Source organism: Grus americana, chromosome 7 (assembly GCF_028858705.1).
Source record: "Grus americana isolate bGruAme1 chromosome 7, bGruAme1.mat, whole genome shotgun sequence".
NCBI classification, from domain to species: Eukaryota; Metazoa; Chordata; class Aves; order Gruiformes; family Gruidae; genus Grus; species Grus americana.
In genome coordinates, this window is record NC_072858.1 from 40,719,559 (window position 1) to 40,744,734 (window position 25,176).

Sequence of the window (25,176 nt, forward strand, 5' to 3'; positions counted from 1 at the left end):
TAAATAAGTCTCTGTCAGGACTATAAGAAAACCTAACACTGACGTTTATGACAACCACAGCGCTGCAACAGAATTAAGTTGTTTATGGTAAGCTTTTATAAATGACGATTCTTTCTACTCCTTATGGAGCTCTTAAAAATCACTAATTTGTAATATTTGAGTGAATACTTACTGACTTCTATTCTTGGATCAGAGTGATTTTTAACTCAGATACCCCACAGTTTGACAGCTGATCTGCATAATATTGTGAATACAGCGTATAACAAATCTCAAGGCAGTGAAATAAGCCTTCAGTACATCTCTTTTTCTGTGCGCTGCAATACAACGCAAGATTTATGGCAAATGCCTACTGAGTGCCAATTCTAACTCGTAGGTATTGGAAAATTAAAACTAGATTATAAAACATATCATTCTTGTCACTGACTTGGGGTTAACAAAAGCCCAGCGAGAGTTTTTAACCCCTAACCTGTTTAGACACCAGTCACGCTAAGGAATGTCGTTTATCTTAATAAACCCTTTCTACTTCTTACTGACTTGGCCTGATTAGCATCGAAAAATCATCTGTGAAAGTCCACACATAAATATACTATTCTACAGTACATTGACTCCCATTAGCTTTCATTTACTATGAGCGTTTTTTGGTTTGCTTTGACATAAGCTTTCATTCTCTTGTTAAGCTGCCTTATTTGAGGATAAAATATTAAGCAAAGGTTTAACTTACTGATTGTCTCTTGTAAATAAGGACATTAAAAGAATGGGACCAGATTCCTTTTTTCCTTCAAAAAGATTAGTAAGAAAGACGGGGTTTTTCAGATTTTTCTTGCAGATGATCCAGTGACAGAAACTGTAAAGAATCAGACCCCAAAAATACCTGTGGCAAACTTTCAGGAAGATCTAGCAAAAAACATTCTGGTGACAACTCTCACCACCTGCAGAGCAAAGCAAGCCCTGGGGATAATCATCCCCCCAAACCCTTGTGCCACCATGGCAGAAGTCTTAGTTACCTGCACCGGGACAAGGGGCTCTGACCCATCACCTCTCCTTTCCATCCCGCTGGGCACAGTTACGAACCAGAAAAGACAGACGCTACGGTTTCCCTAATATCAGGAACGGATGCTGCAAAGTATGTACTTTGAGGTCCCAAATTCTCCAAACTTTTGAAAAAAAAAAAAAAAAAAAAAAAAAAAGAAGTGACTGAGGATATATACTTGGCTCTTTGATTCCCCAACCTCCTCCCCTGCATGTTTCCACCAAGAAAACGCAGCCTTGCTTATACAGTTAAATAAGACACATTTATTTTGCAAAAGTAAGATGGAAAACTGAGATTACTGTTAAAATTTAAAGGGGCAAAGCAGCACAGAAGCTGCTGGGACATCTCAGCATTCCCCAGCGCTTCGGTATTCCCAACCACAGCCAAAAACACCTACAGAAAACCCAAACGCTTCAACTCTCTGATGATCACGATCTGTTCGGCCAACAGAGCGCAAGACTGGGACATAAATTCTCCTCCGAGCAGCAGTTATAAGCAAGGTTCTTTGTGCAACGTTAAATATTTTCAGCTAAGTGAGGTCTGTGAAAAAGGTTTGTTTTTTCCAAGAAGGAAAACAAGGTACTGGAGATAGCTGACAAATGATAACAAGCAGGAGCTGCGGCTGAAAAGCAGAAAATAAACTTCCTTGCTTTTCATTCATCATGCATGAGGTCCAGTTGTTCCCTCCAGACAAACATTACCAAGGACACCTCCTTCTTTTCTTATCTTGTACCGACTGGGAACAAACACATTCCTTGGTTAAAAAACCTTCCATGGATTTAAGTTCAGTCCAAATTTCAACACAGGAAGCCAGTGTTTAAAGGAGATCTCTGGAGATAGTTCTCATTGCAGGGCATGTTGACCACTTGGCTCGAATAAAAGTCCATACTGGGACCTAAGAGTTTCTCAGCCACGGTGGAGCGTCTACCCCATGGATGACTACCAACCCGAATGGATCATTGGAAAACTACCAGGTTTAGGGGCAAAAATCACCCCGCCGTCCTTGGGAGTATTTTCCCAGGGATGTCTGCACTAACATTCACAAGTCGTTCACCATCTTGCACTGGTGAAGTCAGCAGGGCTTTGCCACAGGCAGTTCTTTATCTCCCACTGAAGACCTTTTATCAATATTACAACTTGACCTCGCTTTTCCAGGGGAAACAATTGCCACAAGAGGACATGGCAAAGCACACAACGTTTTGGGCTGAAAGCCCTGAAAAAGCTCATTTAAGTAAGATTTCACCTAGTTATGAACAAAGTCCCTTCACAAGCTCCTGGACCTCTCCATCCTCCCCGCAAGAGCAATGACAGAGAAGAAGTGGAAGCAGATGAAGAACAACAGGCAACACAAAATACGATTCACTTTAAGAAACCTGTGAAGTTATACATCATTACGAGAAGAAAAAAAAATTTAAAAATCTCACAATCCAGCCAGAAAATAACTTCAAGTTTCCTCCTACTTCAAGATAAGAGTTTATATCGTTTCAGCAGTGATAAACAGTCTCTGGTGAATCTCTACTAGACGGATGTGGCTGCGTAACTACAACAGGATTATTACTTTTCGAGATCTGCATCATCTCAAACCTCAGCTGCTGCTTTTATTTATAATATGAGAAAGCCTATCTAGCGTTATTTCATGTTCTAGTCATTTCACAAAATAGCTGTTTCCAGTCAGAACCGAGAGGTTATAAAAATATTTAGCACAAGGATGGCAAACATATTTATTAGTTTTTCAATCTGAAATTCCTCTATATTCAGATTGCATTTAATTATCATCTGTGCCTAGATGTGCTAGGAATAGCAGCTGCCGGGATACATTGTCATTTCCATTATTTTAGAAGAAGACAGTGCAAACATTGATCTGACATTTTGATATCTTAAAGATTTGTTTCCTAAGAGCAAAATTCTCATTTTTCCCCAAAACTCATCTGTGAGGGCTACACAGAAGTTTGAGATCAGGACCAACGTATTAAACCAAAAGAAAAATAAGAAAACTTTGCTGAAAAATGCAATCAAAAAAATCTCCCCACCTCCCTGGCTTTATTCCCTTATGTTTTATTTATTCTCAGATTTCTCCCTGTCAAACCTCTGGTCTGCAGAGAGCCTTGGCCATACAAATCCATGGGAGTTTTTCCCCGCTGGTAAGAGGAGAGAGACGAAATCTCCCCTGTATTTCCCCTGGGTCAAAGAGATGTTCAACCAAGGTGAAGCGTTTAAGGCACGTGGGTATATACAGAAATTTTGGCTCTGTGACTTGCCAAGAGGCTACTGGATTTTCCCATCTCACCCACTGCTGCGTGAGATAGCGACGACGAAGTCACCGCTCCAACCAAACCCAGAACAAGCGGCAGGACCGGAGAGCTAAAACCGGCGGTGTTTGCAGCGCTTTACCCTTCCAAGAAGTGGTCCTGAGCACTCAGTGATCACATCGTACGTGCCAAATATAAACCGGAGATTGGGTTCAAGAGGCTGAGTCGGCGCCCCATCAAGCAGAGGGTCACCGAGACGGCTTAAAACAACTTCTTCGTCTCCACTTCAACTGATTGGTGTGGTGCACTTTCCAATTAGGAGTACTGGAGACCTTGGATATCTATGGACTAGATGTCCCTTTCTCAGTTTTCCTGGTTTCACCCTCTCATTTTCTACTACAGATTTAAAAAAAAAATAAAAATCTTACGAGGTTAGAAATGACGTGACTTTCCAGTTTAAGCAAGAAGCAGGAAGCCTTTCTCTCCTTCCCCTTCCTCAAACTGTTTATTTTGAGCTCTCTCTGTACAACCTAGAGCAGTGAGAAAGGACATGGGGCTCCCATGGTTTGATTTTTTTTTTTTTTTTTGCAGATCAGCTTTCCCGGTAAACAAGCAATCCAAAGCGAATCAAGCCTAACAAAAGGGAACGCTTTGCCTCTAATGTTCCTTTAATAATAGTTTGGATTGCTAACACTAGAGACTTTCTATCTGCATACACTGACTAAATTATATAGCCATGTATTTTAATGGGCAGAAATAAAGGTCAAAATCCAGGCGCTTTCATGTATACTATTATGATGAAAAGTCCTTTTATTTTACATTTCAGTTGTGGGAGTTTCAATAAAAGGGAGTTGTGGAACGGTGGGGGAGACAAGACAGACATTTGTGCCTCCCTTTTCAGCTGCTATTAATAAAATGAATGAGGCTTTATCTCACCAATTTATTTTGTAAATAAAACCCCCTTAACGACAAAGCAGTCTTTGCATAACTGCCGAGAAATAAAAAAAAAAAAAAATAGCACATCAGCTATGATCTTATGTGAGGGGAAAAAATATGCACTCATTATGTTTCCCATACATTGGGCATCTTTTTAAAGAGGTTACACCTATACATTTTCTTCCCTGAAGAGGGGAAGATGAATATTTGGCTGCCTGGAGATGAACCAGGTTGTACGAATGCATTTACAGAACAATCTATCTATGTGATAACCTCTGAATACCCCTCCCTCGCAATGAGGACTAGAGCTTTTGCTAAATCTGCTCCAGCCTGGTTCAGTACTACTCTGCAAAGAGAACGGGCTCTTTAGGTTCAGAGAAGCCGAGATAACGATGAACGAAATGGCAAGAGCAGTAAATATGAGTGAACGTGAGCAGATCCCAAAGAAAGCTGGGCATTCATTTCGAAAATGAAAATATTTTGAGGTCATCTCGACACTAAAACTTTGACAGCATTGCTCAAGAACCTGCCAGCAGTCCTCTCTTATCCAAAGCTCTCGGGGAAGCTTGTGCTGACGGCAGGACTGGAGGGAGGACAGAGATCGGAGACTCAGCTACGCGGGGGCTTGGCAGTGCTCCTATAAAGGCATTTGATACTGTACAGTCCCTCTCTCCACCGATCGGAGTTTGGCAACGCCTTGAGAAACCTGAGGTTGGTTGATGATGATGATGATGATTATTTGGATAGCTACAAGAAATTATATTTGATAGGTCTGAAGCCATTAGCTCCCAGCTTTGATTGCGTTTTCTCCTCCCCCCCAACCAAATACTGGCTTAGACCAACCAGAGGTTAGGTTTTCATTACCGAAGAGGAATTATTTAATCAAATAAAATCCTTGGAATATACGTACATCCTCTTGCCATTCCTTAACAAAAATTCTGCAGGGCTTGGGGCTTTGTTCTTTAACAAGAGGTCAGTCTGTAAGATCAGCAGAGGTGGGCTACAGGTTATTTGCCCACCCCACGCAGGGTCTGAGCCGAGCAGAGGGGCAGGTCGCACGACAGCGGGCACAGACAGCGTCGCGTTACTCCTCTCTGAACCCCGCTGGGCTGGATTTCTGCTTCGCAAGCTCCTGTTCTAATACCTGTGAGATTTATAGAGGCTTTTCTTCCCTAAATCCCGGCTCGGGTGACAATAAATGTTCCCACTGCCCATATAAAACACTATCCTCTTCCCTTCTGTAAACCGTTTTCCTTCGATTCAGCAATCTTGCTAATAAAGCCTGATAGGTTCATATGAGTTATTACAAAAAATATACGCCAGCGTGCAGTTTGGCTGGAGCTGTTTTTAGGAGAAAGGGTAAGTAAGAATATCTCCCATAACATGTTGCAGCAGTATTACCATGCCATGTTTATATACCTCTAGTGTTCTTATTGCATTTAAAGTGCTAAGATTTAGTTCTGCAGCTTTAAAAAGAATTACTTTCTACAGAACAACTATCAATCTATCAATATATTTCTATCATGAGCGCAATCGCTGCCAATAAAACACTGCCACTGTGATCATCATAATTTCATATCCTGTTGCATCTCGTGAACATTTTATGAAATAAGTACAAGAAATATTTACTTCTCCATTGCTAGCATGAGTAAATAACTACTCTTAGAAGAGGTAATTATTAAGACACTGTAAAATTAAAATAACTAGATGGTAAAAGTGGAAGATTTCCATTCTGTTATCCTGTATATGAAAACAACAGCGTGCAACTCAGTTTCTCCAAGAGACAGGCCATACGCAAGGCTCTCTAACACCGACACAGTAAACGAGCACAGCACCCGAACGTTCAATTCATCATATCCTGGAAGACAGCTACAAACAGGTTTTAAGTTGATGAAAATTTGGAAAAATACAGAAACAAGCACTTGTAAGGGTGCGCACACAGGCTGGGCCTCAATATTGCAAACCCAAGCCTTCTCAATACTGCAGCCACACAAAGAAGCCCCCACTTTACCTATTTATGTAAAAATACTTAGCGAGAAATACTTGTGGATTTTTATAACCAAGAAATAACCACAGTTTTGACTTCCAGAAGAAAAGGAAAAAAAAAAAAAGAGGGGAGACAAATCAAATTTTAGTATGAATTGTAGGAACTCCAAAAGGAAGCCGTTGGAATAGCGCCCAATTTCTCTAACGGAATCCCTGAACCCAACGGGTTTCTGCTCCAACCTTACACCGACAGATTTTGTAACTTTTACAGTTCACAAAAACCCAAGAAGATGCACGAAGCCCTGGGTTAAGTCCTGAAGCAGATTTAGATGCAGACCCTGACTGCTGCAGCGAACGTACAGTTGCTTCTTTGATCCAGCGCGTAAGCGATGGTGATTTTTTGAGCGTGCCAAGTTTTCATGCCGCATCCATAAAAAGCGTGTGGCTGCCAAAGTCATGGAAGTGTTCTCTGTTCTTACGCTGCCAGTTCCTAGGTACACTCTCAGGGTACTAATACCACTTCAGGCAACTACGGTGAGGTGCTCCGAGTGTTTCCAAGTAGACCAAGACACAGTTGGTATAAACATACGTATTGTCTTTTTTCAACACATGCCTAGTCAGGGGCATGAGTGGAATTATGGGCAAGTGATAGCAAAGTGTGGTTACTAAACAATGCCAAAAATAATAAAATTGTTACCTTAAAAATAAGCAAGTCTCGAAGTAAAATTGCCAAGTTTCTTGCAAATATTCAGGCTAGACATAAAACAGTCTCAAAGCATCAACTAAGGGTTGGAAACAAACCTGATCTTCTCCAAAGGAGGTGTGCTAAACTCCACAGAAATCCTCAAGAGATATACCAACCAAAAGCTGAGCGTGTAACGAAAGAGAAGCAACCAGAAATGTTTTGAGACCTCAACCCTTCACTCCTCTGCCCCACAGACTCTTCCCCAGGGCTTGCGAGATAGAGGGGGTGCAGTGCCAGATGTGAAAACATACACTGAGAGCGCATTTTAAGGAACCTGGCTGATAACCTCCCTTGCTCCTTTGGCCCATATGCACGTTTGTAGCACAAGGAGCTCCAGGAATCCTCTTTTAATGCCACTGCATTGCCCAAGGGACAGTCCTCAAGCCCTACAAAAACGCTGGCTCCAGTTTCCAACAGGCAGCCACTGAGATATCTTGGACACCTGGAATGACACCTGGAAACATTAAACAGAGGAGTGCAAAAAACCATCTGAAAACATGAAACAGAGGAGTGCAAAGAAGAAACTGCCGTTTTCAGAGAACTAATGGAAAGTCCTGTGAAAGGCAGGTTCTTCAGAGGCTAGTGATTTGTTGGCAGGCTGTGCAGAAAATCCCACTTTGCCGTAAATGTCTAATTGATTCCTTCCTACACAGTGCTCCTTACGGACGCTGAGTAACTGCTCTCCAATCTCAAGAGCCATCTAACACCTGTGCAACGAGATGCTATTTTTTGACGTATGCTTGGGAAGGCAGATCCAAACCCCTCGAGAAGAGGTCTGGAGTCTCAGGTAGGGCCCAAAACACTCGTACTGAAAGTCAGAACAAGTCTTAGAAGCAGAACTGCCTCAGTTGTGTTAGAAAAGCCCTGATTGCAATGGATGCAGCTATTACTACCTTCCGAGTGTCCTTGGGAGATGCAGAAAGGTGGGAACGTATAGCAGAGGACCTAGCCACATTATTAGGAATATATTTTGAAAAAGCACTCAAAACTGCCTGGTCCTACACCAAAGAGGCAGGAACTTCATGGTGGCCTGAAGGAGGAAGTCTAGCAAGGATACTACTTGGGCATACGTGACAAAACACAGTGTGCTGCCAGGCAAATCCCTACCTGCACGGGCTCAACTCTGTCTCTCCGGGTATGATCTCAGAGCATGAGACTGACCCAAAACGCCCCGGCAGATGCAGAGCTCAGCCAACATCTCTGGATTTAATTGACTGAACCACATTCACTCTTAGCCCCAGAGACTAAACAAATTAAAAACAGACTAAAGAGTTTATAAAGTTTGTTCCAGCCAGCATCCTTTCACCAAAGCTGGGGGAAAAAACCCAGCAAACCCCTCAATATGTTTTTCTTTGAGATGAACGATGATCGCCATCAGTGTTGGTGAGTGCCACCAAGGAGCAGCTCATGTGTTTGGACTTTGCCATGAGAATAGCAGCAGGCCGTAATAAAACAAGGGACCTCTTGCAAGTACAGTGTACAGCAACACAAAAATAAATGTGGTGCAGGTCAAGAGACAGGATGCACTGTCTCCACTGAGGTGGCAGTACTACTGCCCCCATTTTGCTATTCTAGACTTGCACTTGGGAACAAAGACGTTTAGCCTACTTAAATCCAAAATGGGTCTCTGTTCTCCATTTCTCTTGCACTTACAAGAATCAGTCCTACCAAATCCTTTCTCCGAGAAGACAAGGATCTGACTCAGAAGACCCTTGGGCTAGAAGAGCAATTACATCCTATTAAATCAGATCCTTACGAGAGTAGCCCATAAAAAGAGACAGAAGAGGGGTCGGGGGAGAGTGACACAGACTGAATGCAGCATTTGTGGATGACTGCACATGGCATCCAAGAGTCTGCAGTGATCATTGTCCGGTTAGGGGAAAAAAACCCCACGTAACTGCCCAGCTAGGAAAAAGCAAACAGGAGAGAAAAGAGTGATGCAGTCCAGCACACCTTCAGAAGCAAGAACAAGTATAAGTGCATTGGCCAACAGATTGATGATAAAATCTTACGGTGTCACAAAACTTGGGCAAAGGCTGTGATAACCCGCAGGAGGCAGCGAGGTGACATCTTAAGGAACACAGGCATACTATATGCCTGCTTTGGGTTTGATTCAACAGCAAAAATCCCCAGAGTCTGAGGAGCGGCTTTGAGGATTTCACCCATCTGAGAGGAGAGGTCTTCTACGGCCTCTTGCATTTCTCTCTGTAGTTCAAATGGCTACAGAGACTTTGTTTGCCTTCCCTTATCAACACCAAGCTTGACATCCTGGCAAATCCTGCAGTTTCTAGGAATGCATTCCTTCCCAAGGCATCTCTGATTCCCAAAAAACCACATTCCCATGGGAAGTCACAATTAGATGCTTCATTGCGTTGGAGAAGCTACCAAGAATGAAGCAAGAAACAAAGTCTCCTTTAAAAATAAAAGGAAAATCTCCATGACTGAAGACAAAAATAAAACAAAATTTAAGACGAGAGAAAAGCTACTAAAACAAGGGCTGGGGAAGTGTAGGCTGTTTCTCAACATGGGTTCTTAAAAAGCTGCTTCTTCCCTTTTCATGCCTACAGAAGTAGGAGCCCATGGGGTATTGGCGGAGCTATTTTTCTTCCCTCAGGTTCTCAAGCTGTGGTGCAGAATTGCAACCTCAATATTCATTTGCAGGAGGACAAACAGTCAGGGAGGATGTTACAGCACCCGCTGCCAATACAAAATCATGAGAGACAAAATAGTTAATCCAAGTAGTTTTACCTTCCTTTTCCCCCTGGCTCACTGTATTATTTCTTCCATACTTTATGGGAATAGCAACAAACATAAAAGGAGGACTCTTTACACCTATTAATACAGTTTCTAAAAAAATTAGAACCTCTGTTTATAACGGCATGACTGTTATTCACATGAAAGCCTGAAACTTGTACCTCGTCACCTGATTTATCTCCAGCTCTGCTGATATATTTTCCTTTCATAATGCAACCATCAAATTTGACATACTGCAGTTGACAGGTTCAGAGAGAGAGGGAGCACAAGAGGAAACATTTGGTTTCAGATGTGGGATATCACATTTATCCTCATTAGTGTGAGGTAACACCCACGCATAACTCAAACCTGTCAACACGGTACAGATCTAGATGCATCTCTCTGAAAGAGACCTTTCCAGGTTTTCACATTTTTAAGTGCTTTCAGAAAATTTTAGAAATGTTATGCCCAACAAAATCATAACGACAAAGAAGTCAACGAATGCAAACCTTCAAAACTAGAACTTGGAAAACATTTGGGGTTTTTTTCCTTAAACAAAACTGGAGGTGGTGGACTAATTTTAGAAGCAGAATATGATTAACCAGCAAGAACCTGTTTTGGCTCCAAAAGAAACTTCCAATTTTAAGACAAACAATCTGTTGAACCACTCTTAGAGCAATATACTTTCTCATAAGAAAGGTAATATTTCTGATCAGTTTATTTTATTCTCAGAAATGTTTTACTTGCAGAGGCAAGAGTGCCAGCAGAGACGAGTTCAGCTGTATCAGCCACAGCATCACTCGTCCCCCCTTTCCTTACCGGCCTCCTCGGCCTGGAGGAATAACTGTTGCTGTAGGAGGGCAGAGCACGTACGTTCAATGCTTCCAGCAGTTTCAGCCCCTAATGAATACTTGCTTCTGTCACAAATAAATTAATTTCCACCTTCAAAGCACAGCTATAAGGGAATTTTTTTTGGTGTTGCTAGAGGTTAAGGGCATCTCTTTACCCAATTCAGTTAATAGGCAAAACTTGTGGGGTTCTCTTGCTGCCTAATGAACATAGGGGAATTAAGGGGTGTTCCCTGCCCCAAGCCATTTCAGAACCTGAAGAAATACCTTGCTGCTTCATATAAATCCTTCTTTGAGAGCCATCCAAGACAAATGGACACGTGCCATTTGCCTCAAGAGTCCACTATAACCAGCTTCCTGCCATCGGGCTTAAGGGAAAGCTTCGGAGGGGAAGAGAAACACTCAACTTGTACAAAACCCTACTCAGGAAACACGGGTCGCTACGACCACCCAAATCCAACGGCTCTCCACACCCCGCTCGAGGTCTCTGTCCTCTTGAAGTCTTTCACAGGCACAGGACCTAGTTTGTGTTACCATTTAACGCTCACACAGATACCTGATGACAGCACCGCTGCTAAGGAACAGACAAATATTTAAAATGCAAAGAACAGTCTGCAAATAGCAAAACCCCTGCCTGAAGGCAGGTGAGGCAGAAAGCCGTAAGGAGATCTCTTCTCACTGGGCTCCCATCGCGATGCTACCTTCTCTCCCACCCCGGCACCTATCTAACAGTGCCTTCTATGGAGCCCTTCGGGTCGTTGTGCCTCGCTGCGGGCACCTCCTGTTAGGGTTTCCCTCCTCTCTGGAAGAAATACATTGGCATCGACCTAATGAGTTTTGTTAATTGAACATTGGCTAGCTGCATTTAATCCATGAGGCATTTCTAAGGTGCTCTGTGCCACGAATCCATCAGACCCAGTTACCCCAGAGGACTAAACTAAGTGACAGTACAAGTAGGATGCAGCTAGAGAGATAAAGTTTTGGTTTAAAGGCTGGGATATAGTGGGGCCAGCCCTAGTTCTGAAAGTCGGAATCAGGTGAAATGGGGGCCCTTATTCTCCTAGACATGGAAATCTGGACAGCAAGACACAGACTATGGCTACAGTTGGCCCAGAACAAAACACAAACAAACAAACAGAAAGAGGCTTATTAAACTTATTAAAAGAAACCAGCTGTCAATTTGGGATTCTGCTTGCTGAGAAATTTCAGTTTCAGCTCCTGACTTACAGCTTTGTTTTCTCACTACTGACCCAAAGAGGACCAAGAGCCCAAGTTCAGCCCAATCAGTATTTCCAAGGCTCCAGACCTCATAGAAACAGCAATCCTTGGGCTCTCATGGCTAGGACCCTGCGTGCCTCAGTGCAGCAGGGCTGTCCCGGAGAGAGGGACCCAGAAGGGCTCTCCAACAAACACAACTCTCCTTCTGTTGAGAACGAAGGAGCGACAAAGGAGAGGAAAGTCTACCAGGCCAGGGGCAGCCTCCTCTTTCGGAGGTGACTGAGCATATTAGCAGTCACTGGGTTTAGAGGATGAGACTAACGGTACATCTCCCTTAGGCTTGCACAATTTAAGAGCTATGCTATGCAAACGCCCTTAAAAGCGAGCTCCCAGATCAGTGCACATTCAGGCCAGAGGGTGTTTAGATGGAGAGCTCCTCCATCTGATGGGTATTTCCCTCCTGTTGGAACCGATGAACAAAATCCAACCCAGCCGAAGCATGGCACATGCCAGAGGCACACTCTTACCTCTCAAATTCAACACTTGCCTCTGTCCAGCACGCTGCAGATAGAGAGATCATCTTCCTTTTGAACTCTGAACCTCATTCTGATTTCCCTCTGACAGCACCTCACCACTTCTACTCCAAGAACATTTCCCTCAGCTTCCTCCTCTCCCCATCTAAATCACAATTTACAGTATCCTCCTATTTTCCCGTACCGTGTTTCACTTCTCCCTGCCCAGCTTTGCAGTTTGACACAGCGTAGGTTGAATAAGAGAATGTACGAAAGACTTTGTGTTTGTGTTTTCAATAACCTCAGTCTTTCCTCAGGCTTCACTGTACTAAACAACTTTTCATCTCTAGAGTCCAACCTGTTGGTAGCAGTGCTGCTCTCACTCCTGATAACAAAACAAAAAAAAGAATCACAGGGAGGGCAGGAAATCTGATGTAAGAGATGGAATAATAGGACAAAGAATACAAAGGGTTTACTCGGCCATCGTGTGCACGGGAGCGCATGAGTGGAGGGGAAAGAGTCAAGCCTGCTAGCGTGGGTATGGTTGGGCAAACGCACGAATAAAAATCACTGCACACGCAAACCCAGTATTAGACAGCATGGAATTACTTTTCTGCCAGAACCAAAGAGAACGTGGAAAAGTGGAGTCAAGCCTTTTCCTGACCCTTTGCTGAGGTACAATGCTACAGCCATTCCCACCCAAGGAACATAGCAAACCTGGAATTACCTTCAGAAAGCATAATCAAGGCAGAGTGAAGAGGAGAGAGTCTGGAGGTCACCACTCATCATTACCCAGCCTTTTAAGATTCACCAAGCCCAGCAAGTGTCACATATATACGAATTTTAACAGCCATGGTAAAGAACCAAAATACTTAATGATCATAATTATAAAGGTCTCACCAGGACTAGTAGAGTCCTTGTGTCTAGAGGGGGAAATTAGAACAGACACTACTGCTGCTTCACCATGATAAACGGGAACGCAGAAGTAACAGTGAAAATGATGGATGTTTTCAAATCCATCTTACTTAGATTATTATTTAAAATTAGTCTAAGGAAGCATCACCAATATATAACTCAGACTTCTGGTGAGAAACTCTATCTCGGGGCTGAATCATAAATCATAAACAAGCGTAAGAGTATTGGTTATCATCAAATGCTCTACGTGAGTAATTTTTATTCATATTAATCACGGCTATAAGTCCAAGTAAGGAAAGGAGGAGGAATTAATGGAAGCAACACTTGCAGTGTTTATTTGATTTTTGAGAAAAGAAAACGCCTCTCGGTAATACTCATAAAAATGCATTTCTCCGGTAGAGTTTTGTGAAGAATAAAGTTTATAGTTGGGGGGCGTTAATAACTGAGAGGACACAGAATGATAAGCCAAAATGAGCCAGTGTGTCTGTTCTCATAACCATAATCCAACCCATTTGATAACGTCTTCTTCCATTTCCATTACTTCATCATCACTCATTGCATTATGTCTAAACATAGACTATAAACTCTTCATAATTTTGTTTGTAAAGCATTATGCATATTTATGGAGCTATCTAAATAATCTTAAATTAAGTTACAAGACCAACCGAAGACTGGGGGAGAGCCAAGTCATGCCCTCATACATAGAGGGCTGCCAGAAGAGCAAGGATAAGCTAAAATGCCCAAAAGACACAAAAGTTTTCTTTGACACACATTTGTTTTAGAAGACAGGAATCAAGAATTCAGGGATAGAGTTTGGACAAACAATTAGAAACATCTGGTAAATTCAAGGATGTGACAGTAATAGCACATCATCATCAGATGTATCAAAGGTCATTTGAGTACCAAGCCGTGTTCAGTACTCCAAACTGTGGTGGAGACAGTTCTGCCCATAAATTCCCTCAAAAGCCTCTCCAAAGAATATGAAGAGGCTGAGCAGGAGATAAGCATACACTGATTTTGACGGTGTCCTGTTGTTACAGGGTTTTTCAAGGGACAACACTGAACACAACATGCAAAACCAACCATGCAGCAAAAATACAGCGAGCATACCTCTGATGTGGTGGTGTTTTGGGAAGAAAGCACAGAGCCGTGCAGTGAAAAACCTCCACATTTTTTACTATGAAAAAAATATTATTCAAATATTATTTTAAAGCCCTTTTTTTTTTTTTTTTTACTATCGATAGAACAGATCCTGCACCTCATCAAAGTAGTTTCTGTATTCAAATAGAGGACTGAAAAACCTAAATCTTTCCATGTAACGCCGGGCGTGGAAACATATCGTTTGCTTTGGCATCCCCCACTAACTACTTCATAACACAAAATACCATTTGAATGTGCAAAATTGAAAAATATTAAAAGCCAAGGGAATTAAACCTGTGGCTTGAAAAAGGACTTAACCTTAAAAGGACAGAACATTAAAGCTGTTATGGGAAACTATTGAAGAGCATTCGCAACTATACGACATTAAGAATTTGGCAGGAAACCATGTTTAAAGGATGGCTTACTGCCTTGAAAACATTTTTGTTCAAAAGAACAATTTCAGAAATGAATTTGCGCATGTACATGTACATATAAACACATGAGTTATACATAACCTGTAGTTTTCCCTTATTTGCTCAAAAGATGCGGGCAAGCAAGAAACCTCCATTTCCCTTAGATGTTATCTGGCCAAAATGCTCGTGAGTCTACCAGATGGCTCTGGTAAGAAGCAAGAAGAATTTTGTAAGCATCTATCCATTTGCATTGTACCAAGCCAAACTGAGAATTTGCCTGCTGCATTATCCGAATTAAAACAGTGAGATTTGCATCAGAACTCATTATCAGTCACTCTCAGAAGAGGGATGCTGCAGTAGATGGACACAAGGCTTGATCACGCTTAGTAACTCCTAGAGATGAACATGCACTTCCTTTAGAAAAAACCCCCACATATATAAAAGATGCTCAATTTGACATGTGAGGAGTTAGAGAACTTGGAAAGAGTAAGATACAAAATGCAAATAGCTGACATTTTGGAGAAGCAGAGCACTGGCAACACCGATCCCGTTGAAAGATTTTTCAGAAACCTGACAGCTCCCAAGAACACAAGAATATCCACTGCTCTCGTGTTCCACCATGAAAACAAAACCCTGCCACAACACATACTGTTACACATCAGATGTGCTAAACTGCAGCTGCTACGCTTATTTTGTGCACAGGACAGAAAAATACCATTTTCTATTACACAATGCATTGCTTCTGCAGAGACCCCCATGTGCTTTATCAACATTTATAGGCTTGGCCTCACAACGCCCTGTAAGGTAGCGAGCCATGACTGTATTCTCCTTGTTTTACGGTCATTTCCCATTTCCATAACACCATTCTTTCTGTTAAGCCCCTCATTTATATAGCAAACCATTGGTATTGCCTCAAAGCCCAAGAACTATATTTAGTGGAGGTTTATTCCAACGGCTCTCAGTGCAAGGTTAACAGCTTTCACCCTTTTTCTTTATATAGGGAGACACACAAATCTAGTCGGAAATTTTCCAGGCAAAAGTAGTCCACACAATTTTTCGACAGCCATATTTAGGCAACGTCTTTAACCTCTTTTTTTGAAACGATTTTTCCTATGAAATAAAGTTTTTGTCTCTGTATGTGTTGAAAAAGGGAAATAAATATTTAGCTTTTTAAACTGTACCTTCCATGACATACACCAGGGAACCCACATCTCCTTCCTTGATGATGCAGCTGTCTTTGCCATACTCCACGGGATACATACAATCCACAATCTCCTGGATCTGAGACAGTTCCAGATTCTTCATGAAGTCATTGTCAAGGATCGCTTCCTTTATTAGTTCCTTGGACCTGCAGAAACAAAAGACAAGATTTATCCACCTGTCCATCACCGAGCTCATTAACAGCACGTGAACTTTAGCACAACCGCACGGTGCCCCAGTGAGTATTTCCTCGGGAAAAAAATTCAATATTTTCCCTAAAAATCTGATAAAAGTCCATCTGCAGAGAAGTAAAAAAAAAAATTACAGAAATGTTAACTCGTAATTATTTTTTGTAAATAAGTTTTAGATACATCAGGTATTGAAATAAAAATAGATCTCATGTGATAGCAAGATCCTCTTTTAGCTACAAGTTTCACATCTATGATAACACCAGAGAGTAACATAGCTACTTAAAATATCTTCCACATACAAACCCAAAAGGAAATAACAAACAAGAAGTTAAAGGATTTATGACTTAGTTTATCATATTTTCTGTGAAGTTACACAAACTGGAGCACGTGAAAGCGCGATACCGCACTGATTCTTTGAGTAATAATCAAATACCAAAGGCCATTATATTCACGAGACGAGGCAGCACCGTTGCAGGGATACCACCACCATTAATTCATTTCTTTGACGACTACGTGGAAAATTCCAAAGTTATATTAGTGCACACAGAATTATACGTGCGGTTTTGGTTTGGCATGCGATCGGGTTGGAAATCCTGAGTTCTTAGTAGCCACTTTGCAAAGCTGAGTAAGGAAGGAGTTGTTTCGGAAGACACAGATTTCAGAACTCAAAGTTCACGCGTTCTCTGGGAGACTACCCAAATGGGTACGTAACACAACCTGCTCCCTCTAGAAGTGCCTCTGCCAGTGTCATGCTATGACAGAAAATCAGTGCAACAAAACCACTGCCGTGTTTCTCCTGATTTTCCGGAGATTCTTTCCATTTCTACAAGTGAAGTGCTCACCACATGGTGAGTCACGCTCAGGTGAACCCTCCAATCTTCCCTTCAGACTGTCAAGTTCAACTTCATCTATCTGCTAATGCAGCGTAACCACCACGTTATGACATTTTGCAAAAAAAACCTCCTAAAGCAACTTGTGCAAATGAACAACTGTGAATGTTAAATCTGTGTCTAGACCAAAACTAAAGCCCCGAAAACACCCGCAGGCTGGACACCAGGTCCTCGGCCCTCCATTTCTCATTCTGCAGCTCCACTTCTGTGGGCTGAACTATTTGCTAATGTGAACGCAGCCCAGGCAGATGGCAGCTACCTTCAGAGCTTATTCATTCAAAAGAGTCTTAACTTTTTGAAATAGGAACATGAAAACAAGAAAGATACGTTAATGGATCGTGTCTTCTTAAAAAAAGAGCCAAATTGGGACTTTGGAAGTCCAAATCCAGCCAGACAGCCTTGGAGATACTATGCCGGTGCTGTACTCCTTTCAAAACATACCTCAAGGTTATATGCAGCACGGATCCCATTTGTTAACGTTTGAGGTGCTCTTTATGCTTTTGATAGTTTTGAGGTTATTTCAACAAAACGCGCTACGTTACATCAGAGCCCATCACTGCTGACCCTGCTGAAGCGCAGGACGGGAAGCAGACCAGACCTCTCAAGTACTGTCTGCAAGACGACACGGACTCGGACTGCTACAAAACCCTTTGGCTCTTGAGAAATTTAATTTGACTTCACGTACTGTCACTCCAAATTCCTTGTGCATGCAAATAAAAACCGCCAGAAAAAACCCTACATCTGCGTTGCTTCTTGCTCTCAGTAACGCAAGAAGCTGGTAATTTGTAAGGCTGACCAGATGACAGATAACCTGCTTTCCTCATTCCCTAGAGCGAGACTACGCTTTCGATGCTATGCCTTGACTCAGTACTGCTCTTTTGGTCCTAGCCACCCCCACAGGTCCCCAAAACCCGCCCAACAAAGGCACTAATTATTACCATTACTCAGGCCGCCTGCCGAAGAAGAAAGCATAATAAAAGCTTTCGCATTAGTCACATCGACTAACGTTACAATTTCAGCCATTTATTTCATTCCAAGGCTCAAAATGAGGCTTTCTCCTTGATAAAATAAAGTCGGCCTTTCAAGCGGAGTGTTTGTAAGAATACCCACAAAAGACAAGAGGGAATTCAGCCGTGGTTCCAGTCAGACCTCCCCTGGTAATTTAGAGGCCCTCGGCAAAAAACAATGCTTTTTTTGTCAGAATCGGAGCACAGCAAATGATTTCCAAAGGAACCGGGAAGCTTGGTCTAAACGACAGCGAAGGAGCGGCGCGGGGGGTAGGAAAATCCATTAGAAGTTTATTTTGGGGAGAAGCGGCAAAGCATCCACACAACGTGAACAAAACTTAGGGAATTTATGAGCTCAGCAGTATTACTGGCGTCTAAGAGCACATCCGAACCAACCGATTCACAGCCTCTGCCCTTCAACGTAGAGGTATCAGGGAAATTAAAGCTCCGATGCCCACCAAGCCATTCAAACCCTTTTAACGACAATGAGAAATACATCCATTAAGAGGAAAAAACGCGCCGGCCGGGACATCAATAACGCGGTTTCATCTCTGCCACATCTAAGCGTCTTAAAATTTAGTATCTCCATAGAATGGTCTGGATAATAACTCAGCCACGCTTCAATGTAGCCAAAATAGATATTATTATTTAAAGATAATTAGCTAAAATGAGTCTTCAACTACAAAGAGAGAAAAACACCTCGGGCTGCCCGTAAACAGTGCTGGCTGCAGGAACAAGCACCTTGTGACCCAACTGCGTATTTACGGGTGTATTTGCATCAGACTAAACCACGCTCCATAGTTCATACGCTACAACCCTTCTCATCGGGAAATATTCCATCCACCTTTAAAAAAAAATAAAGAAGCAGCTTAGTCTGACATATTTGAAAATTAGCTAATGCTAAAAATACATTGTCATAGCTACAATAAGTGTCACTCTATTGTTCCCTGCAAGAGAATATTCGTCACTCTAATAATTCAAAAAAATTATTCATGCAATGTAGATTACCATTCCCACATACTTGCACATGCCAGGCCTTCAGCAACTTCTACATTATTTTATTACACGGCTTTCTTTCAGTATAATTCACAGGTGCAATTTCAGGTAAATAGAATTTGCTTTTCTTTTATATTTATTTTTACATGAAATGAAACTCAAAGCATATAAATTAACTCGCAGTTCACAATTATTCCATAACAAATGCTTTTCTAAACCATCCGTTCCTTAATCATCGCCATCAGTATTTTCAAACGGCATCTATCCCAGACACGTGAATGCACAAATCTACCTAGTAATACAAAAAAAGGTATTTAAAATGGTCAAAAACTCACTCCTGCTATTGCAAGTGGTTTAAAGAACATACAGCTGTTTCATTACCTCTTATTTTCAAACAGCATTTATTCTGTATTTTGTGATTCAAGTTTCTAACAGAAACAATCTGCAGACACAATCAACTACAATATTTGTAAGGAAATTTGTATTTCCAAATGACTGTTTTAAGAAGAGGGTATTTTCGTGAATATTTCCTCAGCGCCGAATTGAACGGCTCCTAACGCAGAGCAGAAAGTAGGTGTTGTCGTCTTTACTCTCCGGAGGTAGGAACCTGGCACTAAGCCACTACTATTCTTCTGAAAGATTAATGATCAAATGTGATGGAGATTTGATGAACGGTTCAAAAAAAAAAAAAAAAAAAGGGCACAATCCTCTGCGATACATCCTTTCCCAAATCGGTTTAAGTCCATCACGGTAATTAATAAGGCAACAGTAGGAACAAGCTAATTGCATTCTAATTTGCAGAAGTCATGCAAAAAGCACCTTAAGAAGTTTGCTAAAAATACACCTAATACATAAAGTCCTGGCTGTGAACGCCGCTCAGAACAAAGCCTCTAAAGGGGCGTTCATTCGCGCACCTCCTAATCCCGTAGTGGGGGCTGCTCTGGTGCTCCCGCCGGATCAGAGCCAGCCGCCAGCCCCCAACGAGCCAGCCTGACAGCTCGGGAGCTGCAAAACGCCTGGCAAAAAATCAGCCGCGTTTTCTGTCTGAGCAGACGGGGGCTCTGCACAGAAGCCGTGTTTCAGCTGTGCTGGAAAAGGCTCCTATTAAAGGTTGGCCTTATTGCACCGGCCGTAAAACGCAGAATTTGGCCGGGCGTTTTGCTCAAAACCCTGCCGCTAACATCCGCCGGCTACTCAAACAAGCGTGAAGGCAGAAGATAAAAATTTTGGTCTGTAGCAGATGTGAAAACACAACCTGAGATGTTATGCAGCCCCAGATAAGAAGCAAAGTTAATGCTACAGTGGTTTGCTATGTACATAGCAAAATACCAAACCCTGTATGGCAGCCTGTCGTTATCCTGACAGTAATTTACCTTTTACGAAGAGCAGAATGAATAGTCATCTCAGGCTCTTCACCCACAGCAAAAACCCCCACGTTCTCTAGGCTAGATTTGTACCTTCCGGCACGTACGATAAATAGTAAAACAAAAAGATAATCTTCGTCCCAACGGGTCTTATTTCAGCATCGGAAAAGCCATTTGCTGAGTTTAAGGAAGGGAAGATTTTACATGCGGATGGAAAGGCGGCTGCCGTATACATCTAGGGACGCTTACGGAAATGCGAAGCCCTCCTTGCCACGCAGGAACCCCAGGGTCAGGTGGAGCGGCGGTAGCTAAACCAGTGTCGCTCTCTAGGTGATCTACTGCTGGCAAGAGCAGATTAAACAGAGGTGGATCAAGACAAATAAAAGAAATTAAGAGTTCAATTAAAGCAACACCGACACAGAGCAGTCGGAAGCAGATCTGAATTTTACGGTGTTCATAAGTATACCACCATAGCTATGTACCAAAACCATTTTAAACTTTCATAAGAAAAATGAAAAGCAATGTACCATGCAGACAGGCTGGAGGACGCCTCAGAAAAGGGAAAGGAAAAGCACTTTTTGTATTAATAGTCAAGAAGAAGAAAAAAAAAATACACAAGACTTTTTCTTCAGCCGTTCCTCTCTCCAAACTTTAAATCAAACTTTTCAATACGAACTTTTACGCCCATACTAATGGGGGAGGAAGGAGTATTTTTTCTAGAGCCTCCCCCATCAAGAGTCTGCCAACTACTACTAATGACCGAAAGCCCTGTATTTTCAGAGGGAAACATCTACAGGAATGCGACCAAGCAGAGAGACAGCGTTCGCTGCCAGGGCTGAAGTTTAAAGCAGTAAAAATGCAGCTCCCTGGGAAATGAGAACTCCTTATTGACTCGTATGATAAACCTTGCTCAAAGCTACTACCACCAGCTGCATCTTTTTTGTGCCGTTTCATCATTGCCGTAAAAATCCAAATTAAATACGCACGTACATCCTTTACATCCAGCCACCAACTAAACCTATCAAGCGTATTTGTAGAAACCCATGCCCAAGCACTGCTTTTTTGGGAGCTTCCATGTCCATATCCCTCCACAAGGAATTATTTCAGTAGATAAGACACGTGGAAAAAAATTTGCAGCCTCTGACCCAGAATACGACGAGCGATACAAGAGTCCAGACAATCCCTACAACAACCATCTGTTTAAAATCCGTACCGTGAAATGTTTAAAAGTGTTTACTTCTACAAAATGTGGCCATGGGAAAAAAAAAAACACACAAACAAACCTTCTTTAAAAAGAGAAGATATGGCCAAGTATTATGCCTGCTCCAGATTTCCAGAAACTATTCAGCAGGATACAAATACACTGCAAAAAGTCTTAAACAGACTTGGTTTTAAGTTGTACCTAGACATACCTCCCTTTCATAAGGGGGCATCCATTCCAAGTAACACAAAAAGCAAGTTTCTAGCAGGTTTGGGGAAGGTCTTTGCTCAAAGCCCACATTCACAGAGCTTTTAACTATGTTTTTAAGCCCTTGTGTACTTAAAAGAGTAGGTAAGACTAGAAAATATACTCACGCTGCTCTGGAACAGGACCTCAGTATTTCAGTTCCCAGTCTAGTTAACACCAAAACTCTGGAGTTACCAATTACGAATCTTTTTATCTCTTTAACCAACAAAACTAAAGAAAATCTCTGATGGAAGGATGTATGTTTAATCACTGAGGAGAGCGGTATCAAGAATGGGCAAGTTAAATAATTTGAATAAGGCGTTTTAAAAGTTGTCTACAGAGATGCTCCCTTCCGCACAGAAAAGCCCCCACCTTCTAAAAAGCAGTAAATACATAGATACAGAAGCCTTACTAAAAAATTGCTATTGCTTACTATAAAAATATTCCATCCACCAAATGGATCCATAGATCCTACATGTGTTTATCTGCATACTGCATCTTCTGGGCTCGGTTTATGAATACTGTGGCCTGGCCAAACACACGGAGGTTCAAAAATAACAGATAAAGCCTTCAGTGATATCAAAATGACTGTGAACGAGAGACAGCAGTCAAAAGCTCTCCCTTGCGTTCGTCCCTTCTCTACAGGTTGTGTTACATATTGTCGTTATCTCTTACGTAGGAAATAGAGGCAGAAAGTAGAACTTTCCGAGATGATTACTTGATCCCTCAACCACCAACCTGAAGTCCATAAAAAAAAAGGAAAAGCTGGTTTTGCAAACAAAGCATTCATGTTGTTAGAAACCAATTAGTTGTGCCGAGTCAATCACGGAGAGGTGGAGGCTCCTCCCCAAGGAGAGGCTTTGCATTAAAGGCAGTAACAAACGTCCGCAGCGTAGGGCAGTATATACTCTTTGCATGACAGCAACGCAATAGGAACCGTCGCTTTCTGGAGCACGTAATACCAGATAACGTCTTTAAACGCTAAAGCCTGCAAGCGAACAAATGGATCTTCTTTTCCAACTTACTACTAGGAGCAGAACAGTACAGAAAAGCCCAGACCTTTCGGTAAAATCTGGATCTTGTTTGGACTGCAATGCCATTAATAGTTGATAACTCTACATTAGCTGTTTGGTTTGGCTATGGATAAAGACCACTCTGAATGTTTCTTAAAGGGAATTTTAAATATAACTCCCGAGAGCTATTCTTGTCTCATTAACTGGGAATAAGAGTAGATTCAAGTCCGGGACTGAATAACATGAAGGCCCTTAAATGTACTTGTGGATTTTCTTTACAATGCTTGCCTTTCCCACACCATACAACCCACAGCGTGTCTTCAAGTTGCAAGAGGAAATTTCTTAGCAGGATCTTGAGCATCCTCAGCCGAGATTGTTACTGCACAGTTGGATGGAAAGAATATGTTCTTCAGAAGAGTAGACTAAAATTTTTTTAAACTGACATTCTGATTAAAAAGACAAGCAACAGGGAAAGTTAACTGTGCCCTGATCTAAACCTGTAAAAAAGCAAAATACCCTCCCCCATTTTCATTTTTCTTGTACTTAAATACGAGTTATAGTTGCAGAATCCAGTTGCCCTGTAGAGAATGTGTTGATCAGACAGCTCCACTTAGGATTTCTAAATATATCGGTAAAACGCACTTCTGTTCATTATATCATATTTTGGCATTTGACATTTAAAAACCAAAACAATTGAAGAAAAAAAAATGATAAAATCTCCTTTCACCTATGCTGAAAATTGTTGTTGGTATAAAAATACTGTAGGGAAGAGCTGGTTAACTCTTGCATTTTAACATGTCTTATCCCACAGATCTTAATTTACCACCCTTTTCTAGGCTAGTATTTTGCATCCTACAAAAAACCCAGGTTTAGATACTGGAAATGTTGGCAAGCTCAGTTGAAAAAAAAAAAAAAAAAAAAAAAAAAAGTTGGCTCTTGCCAACACAATTTGCCTACTTCTGAAATATCTGACACCTCCGAGGAACTCCCACATGAGCTTCATTTTGAGAAACCACTACCAAAACCTCCAAACAGGATCGAGCGGGTACTTGATTACCCGAAGCAAAGAGCAGAAGCTTTGAGCAGCTAATTATAGGTGAAAACACGTAGGAGGGTCATGGCGAAGGAGGAATGGGGTGTCTCTCAGAGACACCAAGCCAAAAATAACCCCATTGGTCTCTTGAAGGGCGTTATCCCAGTGCACCTCACAGTTTTGGTGCTCACATCCAGCGCGACTGAGCTGGAGACTTTTTGCGCCGACAGAAACAGCAGAGAAAACATATGTACCCATATGTCGCAACACCGAGGGATCCAGAAACAATCCCAACTCCTCCAGGAGGAGTTCAGTTAGCGAGATTGAGTCGCGGAGATCCAGACAACACATCTTGAAGGTCACGACGATACATCTTGAAAAGAACCGCCTACTTGAAAGGCAAGAGTTTCTCCATCAATCAAACAACTATCCACGTACGCTTCCGCTCTTGGCAGCTCCGTGCAGTGAACTCCGACTGGAGGCAGGTATGAGGAGTCCAGCTAAATGGCAACTAAACCAGTTCCCCCAAGTTTATTAGCGTATTTTGAGGTCTGCGTGGCTTCACAGTGACAAATGAACATGCGGACAGAGAACTGCATTCAGATGCCCTGGAGAAGAGAGTTACTGATAGCCGCTACGGAGATGGCCTTCGCCCTGGTGGAATAAGCAGGAAATCTGCCAAGTGGATGATAACCTAATTTAAATAGATGCAGAAATCCAATTAGAGATCCTCTGAGCAGAGACAGCTCATTCTCATCTCTTGGGTTAGAGGCTACTAACGCGTCGCAAGCTTTTCTAAATGCGCTGTTGTCCAGGCAAAACAAATGTGCTCTGCAAAAGCACTTTGCTCCTCCTTGGCATAACAACATCAAAAGTGAACGCTGTCACGACAGCGTAAATATATAGCTGCTTCCAGTGTAAGTTTAGGGTGGGGTTTCACAGAAAGCGTGATATACGGGGGGGCGGGGGGGGGGAAACGTGACAGAGATTTAACGTCACTTACTCTGATTCACCTAACACTTCTGAGGGATGTTACTGTCACTAGGAAAGTTGCTTCAGCTCTTTTGCTTTTTCAGCCGCCTGGAGAAGTCCCCAGTTTAAATGCCATAGGTGTACAACAGCAGAACGCAGGCAAGCGCTCGGAGCCTTCGTCTTTCGGTAAATATTCTTGGGGATTTTAGGGAGAAATATTTCTTCCTGCTTTACAAGTCAGTAAAAGGACTGCCTTTAGCAGCCGTGCTTTGAGACATAAATATCTGAAAGATCTATAGGATTATCTAAATAATATACCCCCCCTGCCAAGAGCCAAG

The 25,176-nt window shown here is 42.1% G+C and overlaps 1 protein-coding gene across 2 annotated transcripts in view; it reads right to left on the minus strand.

The window, feature by feature from the left end:
- Positions 1-25,176, minus strand: part of PRKG1 (protein kinase cGMP-dependent 1) — a 494,892-nt gene that overhangs the window by 413,263 nt on the left and 56,453 nt on the right. For both annotated transcript variants that reach the window (XM_054832400.1, XM_054832399.1), the window contains exon 2: positions 15,907-16,073. In XM_054832400.1, the coding sequence (XP_054688375.1) occupies positions 15,907-16,073 (167 nt within the window). The remainder of the gene's footprint in view (positions 1-15,906; positions 16,074-25,176) is intronic.